The 7,772-nt window shown below is 36.1% G+C and overlaps 2 protein-coding genes across 4 annotated transcripts in view; one reads left to right on the top strand and one right to left on the bottom strand.

Moving 5' to 3' along the window:
• Window positions 1-232: 232 nt before the first annotated feature.
• On the top strand, window positions 233-4,595 carry LOC107563564 (serine/threonine-protein kinase PLK3-like). Its single transcript, XM_016248466.1, has 5 exons — window positions 233-339; window positions 449-611; window positions 793-922; window positions 3,089-3,202; window positions 3,300-4,595. The coding sequence occupies exons 1-5, from the start codon at window positions 300-302 to the stop codon at window positions 3,495-3,497; spliced, it is 645 nt and encodes a 214-aa protein (XP_016103952.1). The 5' UTR covers window positions 233-299; the 3' UTR covers window positions 3,498-4,595.
• Window positions 4,596-5,241: 646 nt separating this feature from the next.
• LOC107563587 (tctex1 domain-containing protein 1-like) overlaps window positions 5,242-7,772 on the bottom strand; it is a 4,895-nt gene continuing 2,364 nt past the window's right edge. The window contains exons 2-3 of one of the 3 annotated variants that reach the window (XM_016248476.1): window positions 7,107-7,236; window positions 5,242-6,036 (exon numbers count right to left, since the gene is read on the bottom strand). In XM_016248476.1, the coding sequence (XP_016103962.1) occupies window positions 5,333-6,025 (693 nt within the window). In that variant the 5' untranslated portion in view covers window positions 6,026-6,036; window positions 7,107-7,236 and the 3' untranslated portion in view covers window positions 5,242-5,332. The remainder of the gene's footprint in view (window positions 6,037-7,106; window positions 7,237-7,772) is intronic. The other 2 variants (XM_016248478.1, XM_016248477.1) reach the window with 2 other exon arrangements.

The following is a 7,772-nucleotide window of genomic DNA, read 5'->3' as shown; positions in this document are numbered from 1 at the left end:
GATTTGTCTACCTTTTTACATTTACACTACCAATCAAAAGTTTAGGGTCATGGTTTTCTACAAAAATATTAAGCAGAACAACTGTTGTCTATAATATAATATAACCAAGCTACACTAATATTAAATGTGTATGTGTATGTATGTGTGTGTGTATATATTACATATATAAGTATATTATGCATGTATACCCACCCCACAAGTAATTAAGTCACTTTCATTTAACTTGCTCTTTTTGTTTTTTTTCCCCCTCCTCAGCTAGTGACGATATCCCTACCCCTGCTGCTGTGGCCGAATCTGCCATGAAGGTTCTTAACAGTTGCTTGTCTTCCATGCCGACAGGTTTGTTCCCACACTCTGGTCACACTGTGGCGCTTAAGCAATGGTCCTTTTCAAGGTTTACTCTTAAGCCATTGATCATGTACTCAAATATTGTCCTTTCCTCTTCCAGCTTCAAGAAACCCACCCTGCCTTTCTAAAATCAAGCCTTTCATCTGGGTAACCAAGTGGGTCGACTACTCCAACAAATACGGCTTCGGTTACCAGCTCTCCAATCAAAACGTCGGTGTACTCTTCAACGAAGGCACTCATCTGAGCCTGTGTGACCAGCGGCGGTAGGTTCGCTTACTTTGTGTTCCCGTTCGCTAATGAGTCTCCAGTTTGGCATTTGGACTGAGCTCTGATTGACCCACATAGAGTGCTTTACCCTTTACAAAGTCTTTGCTTTTGACCAAATTGTTTTAAGAAGCTTTGCTTTATGTGATGTTCCAATTGCTTATTTTTATTCTTCCGCAGGACTGTACATTACTGTCTGACGAACAACAAACACTTTAGTTTTCCAGCTGACGCTTTACCAGAAAAGCTCCAGAATCAAAAGCACATAGTGGATTTGATGGCTAACTACATGGAGCAGAACCTAATGGAGGTAAGTGTAGAAATTAGCTCTTAAATATAGAATTTAGACATTTGTGACCCTCGACCACGAAACCAGTCATGAGGGTCAATTTTTTGAAATTGAGATTTATACATCATCTGAAAGCTGAATATAAATAAGCTTTCCATTGATGTATGGTTTGTTAGGGTAGGACAACTATTTGAAAATCTGTAATCTGAGGGTGCAAAAAAAATCTAAATATTGAGAAAATAAAGTTGTCCTAATGAAGTCCTTAGCAACGCATATTACCAATCAAAAATTACTTTTGGATATATTTACGGTAGGAAATATACAGAATATCTTTATGGAACATGATCTTTACTTAATGTCCTAATGATTTTTGGCATAAAAGAAAAATTGATAATTTTGACCCATACCAAACAATTGGCTATTGCTACAAATGTACCTGCGCGACTGGTTTTGTGGTCCAGATTCACATTTGAATTATGTGATTCTCTATTAAATAACTATTTTTAGTGGTAATATTTTAAATCGTTTATTTTCTAAAATATAAACTAAACTAAAGTTCAGCACTAACCTTTATCAAGTGAAATTCTATAAAAAAATTAAATATTTTATTCATTTCTATTATTTATATTTTTATGTAAATTTACCTAATAAATCAATCATAAATATGTACAAAAATAAAACAGTTTCTTAAGTTTTATGGTTTAGATTTGTCTACCTTTTTACATTTACACTACCAATCAAAAGTTTAGGGTCATGGTTTTCTACAAAAATATTAAGCAGAACAACTGTTGTCTATAATATAATATAACCAAGCTACACTAATATTAAATGTGTATGTGTATGTATGTGTGTGTGTATATATTACATATATAAATATATTATGCATGTATACCCACCCCACAAGTAATTAAGTCACTTTCATTTAACTTGCTCTTTTTGTTTTTTTTCCCCCTCCTCAGCTAGTGACGATATCCCTACCCCTGCTGCTGTGGCCGAATCTGCCATGAAGGTTCTTAACAGTTGCTTGTCTTCCATGCCGACAGGTTTGTTCCCACACTCTGGTCACACTGTGGCGCTTAAGCAATGGTCCTTTTCAAGGTTTACTCTTAAGCCATTGATCATGTACTCAAATATTGTCCTTTCCTCTTCCAGCTTCAAGAAACCCACCCTGCCTTTCTAAAATCAAGCCTTTCATCTGGGTAACCAAGTGGGTCGACTACTCCAACAAATACGGCTTCGGTTACCAGCTCTCCAATCAAAACGTCGGTGTACTCTTCAACGAAGGCACTCATCTGAGCCTGTGTGACCAGCGGCGGTAGGTTCGCTTACTTTGTGTTCCCGTTCGCTAATGAGTCTCCAGTTTGGCATTTGGACTGAGCTCTGATTGACCCACATAGAGTGCTTTACCCTTTACAAAGTCTTTGCTTTTGACCAAATTGTTTTAAGAAGCTTTGCTTTATGTGATGTTCCAATTGCTTATTTTTATTCTTCCGCAGGACTGTACATTACTGTCTGACGAACAACAAACACTTTAGTTTTCCAGCTGACGCTTTACCAGAAAAGCTCCAGAATCAAAAGCACATAGTGGATTTGATGGCTAACTACATGGAGCAGAACCTAATGGAGGTAAGTGTAGAAATGAGCTCTTAAATATAGAATTTAGACATTTGTGACCCTCGACCACGAAACCAGTCATGAGGGTCATTTGAATTATGTGATTCAGCAACGCATATTACCAATCAAAAATTACTTTTGGATATATTTACGGTAGGAAATATACAGAATATCTTTATGGAACATGATCTTTACTTAATGTCCTAATGATTTTTGGCATAAAAGAAAAATTGATAATTTTGACCCATACCAAACAATTGGCTATTGCTACAAATGTACCTGCGCGACTGGTTTTGTGGTCCAGATTCACATTTGAATTATGTGATTCTCTATTAAATAACTATTTTTAGTGGTAATATTTTAAATGGTTTATTTTCTAAAATATAAACTAAACTAAAGTTCAGCACTAACCTTTATCAAGTGAAATTCTATTAAAAAAAATATATTTTATTCATTTCTATTATTTATATTTTTATGTAAATTTACCTAATAAATCAATCATAAATATGTACAAAAATAAAACAGTTTCTTAAGTTTTATGGTTTATTTTAAAACAAATTTTAATTTTTGTAGGGTGGAGACGTCAACTGTGAGGCCCAGCCACCTCCAAGCTCTTCTCCATTGCTTCTGCAGTGGATCAAGACTGATCACGCCTTAGTCATGCTCTTTGACAACCGAACCCTACAGGTAAGTCTCTGATTTTGCAAAAAAAGGATGAAACATTGAGCATTTGAATTGCTTGGCCAGTTCATAACATTCCCTCTCTTTCCGCTTTCTTTCCCAGGTTAATTTTTACACAGACCATACAAAAATCATCCTGTCCAAGACTTCGGACTCCTCGTACTTGCTGACCTACATCAGCAAGGAGCGCGTCTCTTATTCCTACCCTCTGAATGTGCTTTCCCAATGGGGCTGCTCTCCGGAGCTCCGGCAGCGGCTTCATTATGTGGTACAGCTTCTCCAGCACTACACCAACGCATAATGACTAAGAACTTCGATTACGACTTGCTGCTTACCGCTTCCGTTTGAGAAGCAAAAAAGGACTATGACAAAGAAAAAAAATCGGGGGAAGCTTCCACGTTGCCATGAAGATCTCCTGTCCTTGGTCATCGGCTGGCCTCTTTGAACTATGGTGCACTATTTTTCGTTTGGTTTTTAGTTGTTTTTGCGACCAACCGTATCACACTACCAGCTTGACTCACAGTGTGCACAACCAAAATTTGAGCTTGTTCTTTTTATGATTTCATTTTTTTTAGCTGGACTGAAGTGCAGATGGCAAAACTCACAGGGTTCTTAAGCGTCTTGCTTTTGCTCGCGATGTCCCAAACACTGCGCAAGATGAGCTTGACTTTTTATGCTCGATCACTTGGCCTTTTTTTTTTTTTTTTTAAAAAGGACATTTTATTTCACTAAATAGTACACAAACAAGAAGAGCTACGAACACCAAATGGTTATTCTTTTAATGAGATTAGTTTTAAAGATGGCAGAGGTGAATGGCTGAGGTGGAACTGTAATTCATGGAGGAGCAGTTAGGATTGGGAGAGACTAAAGTGCCTTTCTGATGGATTCCTCTGTGCAATAATGGCCCTGGATCTCAAGCTTAAGTCACAAAGGGAATGAAAGGGGCTTTATATAGAGTCTTCATATTCGGTTTTCCAAGCGAATTAGGCAGGAGTGGGGGAAGAAACACTACAAATACACCTGATATAAGCTTTTTGCTGTTAAAAGTTATTATATCCTTAATGTCCGTACTTGAGGAAAAAAAGACTGTATTCAGTGTGCCTCCAGCTTTGTTTACTTGACATGCTCCATCATAAGTAATCATAATGTCCTCAAAACTGTGACCATGACTGTAAGTGTTAAATAGGTGTTCAGAATACCAACATTGTGAGCGATTACCCTTAGACAAATCCTAACTAGTATTATTAATTAATTGTGGCACGTGTTCTATTTATTTTTTTATTTATAGTTTTTTATTTATTGATGTAACATAATTGTATGGCGTCAACACTGGGAAATGTTCAGTATGATCACTTTTTATGTATTGGGAGAGGGGGGGGAATAAAGTTTATTGAAAATAAAAATTTTCTGTCTTGTTTATTTTTTCAGATTTTAAAGACAATTAAACGTTTTAATTTTATCATTAAGTTTAATTTCTATTTCTATTTGTAGTAATTGTAACTTAATTTCTTGGTTTTAAAGTTTAGGCTTGGTAAGATTATTATGACTTTTCCTCCGCAAGACACCTCAAATATTTAATGACTCATTCAGTGAGCATAAGAGACTTCTGTCGAAAATAAACAACAAAAATTACAGCCCCATTATATTTTGTGTGTGTGTGTGTATATATATATATATATATATAATATAATTTTTTTTTTTTTTTTTAAGTATATAAAATTAGAATTTGTATATAAATTATGATACTGATTTCTGAATTTATGTCTGCTGGAAAATCAGCTTTGCCATCACAATATTAATTTACTTTTTAAAATGTATTAAAATAGAAAAATTTTCTTTTAAATTATAGTATAAGAGACTTCATGCAGAGATGAGCCAAAAAAAATCGTACTGCCCCTATTTGACTATTAAAAAAAAAAAAATCCTTTAAAATTGTAATTATATTTTTCACTATATTACTTAAAATTTTTATTTTTTTTTTTCTTTTTTTTGGTTTTTTTAAATTTTTTTTTTTTTTTTTTTTTTTTTTTTTTGGCTCCCTCAAATAAATGCAGCCTTAGTTTGAATCTTTAAAAAGACTAACTTTTTTTAAACATGCATTTTGTGTACACATATTAAGGGCTGTTGATTTAGCTTTCATTCAAAGTACAAGCGGTGTACTAAAGCCACAGCAAACAGCGAGTGATTATGGAAAACAGCAGATGTGTAGTTGTCAGTGTTGGGGTTCATCAGGCTACGGCTGGCCATCCTTATACCTTGTTTACCACTCTGCCCGACCACCACCTGGCACACGAGTTTATATCGTGGCGGATTGACATCTTTTAGTTTACTGAGAACTAGATCTGCTAACATCTGACACAGCTGGCTACAACTATCAGGACTGTAACACACACCTTCCAAATAACTATCCAAAGTGGCCTGTAAGATCTGCTGGGTCCTGCTGGCACTGAAATGGCACCCTGGTTCTGGTCCCATTCTGTAGGTGTTCTCCACATACACCTCCTGGATGGGTTGTTGAAGGTACAGTCCAGAGAAGCTCACTCTTCCTCCCTGGTGCCAGCCTGCGAATGAGAACCGCTTGCCCATGGAGATGTGAGAATTGCTGACGCTGGGGCTCAAGAACAATGACTCGGATGAAGGAACCGTCATGCTCCTGAGAAACTGGGGTCTGTGGTGGGGCTGGTCCTTGGATTGGTCTTTGGAGCTTCGGCGAGTGGAGATAGAGCCCAGACGTCGCCTTGGAGGCCCTGAGGCACCTGGTTCTGTGGACATGGAGCGATTGAACTGAGCTAAAGTCTCCTGAGACAGTGGTAGATGCTGATTGGCCATGATGAATAAATCTGTGAGGACACACATGAGACTAAGGGCTTTTCCCAGTAACACAAACTGTCTATTGTTTCCTCAAGGACACAGGTTTCTAAAATTAGACTGTTTTCTTGAACCAAAAAGATTTCTATGGATCTAATTTAAAAGGTAATTGAGAATTATTAGTTATGGACCTACTGCGCAAGAATTTGGCCCTCATAAATCCATGCTTATGGAGTGTGGTACTCTTTGTTTTTTGTTACTCTTTCTTATAAAGGGAGTCGAGACAGAGCTGCCATCAGGGGGGAACAACCAGGAACATTGTCCCAGGCCCTGGGACTAGAGGAAACCTACTAAATCAATGCTTCTTAATGTATGGAGGCTGGGGTCCAACATTATAATTTGGTCCTGGCACTGTGAATTGAGCTCTGTGTTCAACAAAATCACTTCAAAAGGTGTTCACTACATCAGTAGGCAATTAAAAAGGTTAGAATTGTGAGAATTGTGAGAGTGACAATATGATGAGTCACAAATCCAACATAAGAAAAGCAATAGTGTGTCAGTTTAAGATTGAACAAATGCTTCCAAAAACACACGAATAATCATAAACAGAGTAGATCTACGGTCAGAAATCAATGACCTGAAGTTGTTTGGGCCAAAGTGCCATCAAACTACCATTTGGAACTGATGTACTTGCAGAAAAAAAAAGCTTTGTTTAGTTGTTGTTGGAAATTTTGTGAATGTTAGATTTGTCCAATAAAATGACATATTTCATTACTGAAAAAGGCCAGTGAAGTGTTATTCGAAAAAACATAAATGCATTTTTTAAAATCTATTTTGCTGAGGTTTTGATTCTTAATATAATATTATATTATAGAGAGGATATCAATTTATTCGGCCAGGCTCAAGAGGTTTTCCACAGACAGCTTAAGTCCAGACCTAGATTACGTTTCTAACAATTAAAACCTATTAACAATTTATTTTAACCTGGGCACCTGGTTAAATATGTTACTTGGAAGCAAACCAGAACAGTTTCTTTAAGAGAATGAGATTCTTTTTCATGTATGAAACTTTTCTTAAACAACACCATCAGGGAAGTTCCCACCTGTCTGTGCAGTAAATTATTGTTGAAGTCCTCAGATTGAGTCAACAGTATACCACACCTCAGGTTCAGTTCACCTCTCTTCTGGCTCTCCCCAGTCTTTGCCTCCACACCACTCTTGAGAGATATTAATCTACGTGCCAAAACATTCACCACGGTTTACCGCTCAACACACATGTAGAATAGTAACAGTAAGTAAAAAACTTAAAAGTACAGGTATGGGTAGGATAGAGAGTAAGAATGAGTCTTTCACAACTGAGTCACTAGAAAAGAACAGCAGGTGATTGTACATCCTCATTCAGATAAGATCATTTAATTAGCACATCTTTACCGTCAGCTTCCACACCATGGGCAGCAGGAATGAACAAGCTAAAATGGCTCTTGAGTCAGAGGTTTTACATAAGCTCCAAAATGAATCTACTAAAGTTTCTCTGAGAAGCACATTTATTGGTTTGATAGTTTTAAAAATAAATTTAAGTATCAGTTTGATACATCATAACTTGTAATGTACATTTTGCCAGATTAATTATAAAATGTCAATTATATATATACATATACACATACAGTATGTACAGATGTACAGAATGGATTAACAATACAATTGAAATTATATATATATATATATATATATATATATATATATATATATATATATATATATATATGTTT

The sequence above is a fragment of the Sinocyclocheilus grahami genome, unplaced genomic scaffold (assembly GCF_001515645.1).
Source record: "Sinocyclocheilus grahami isolate Dianchi unplaced genomic scaffold, SAMN03320097.WGS_v1.1 scaffold879.1, whole genome shotgun sequence".
Lineage (NCBI taxonomy): Eukaryota > Metazoa > Chordata > Actinopteri > Cypriniformes > Cyprinidae > Sinocyclocheilus > Sinocyclocheilus grahami.
Note: the sequence above shows the minus strand (reverse complement) of the source record. Positions and strands in the feature narration are given on the sequence as shown.

Coding starts and splice junctions, on each gene's coding strand:
- LOC107563564 (XM_016248466.1), top strand. CDS start 300: ATGAAGGTTCTTAACAGTTGCTTGTCTTCCATGCCGACAG. Junction 340..448: donor CTTGTCTTCCATGCCGACAG/GTTTGTTCCCAC, acceptor TTCCTCTTCCAG/CTTCAAGAAACCCACCCTGC. Junction 923..3,088: donor TGGAGCAGAACCTAATGGAG/GTAAGTGTAGAA, acceptor TAATTTTTGTAG/GGTGGAGACGTCAACTGTGA.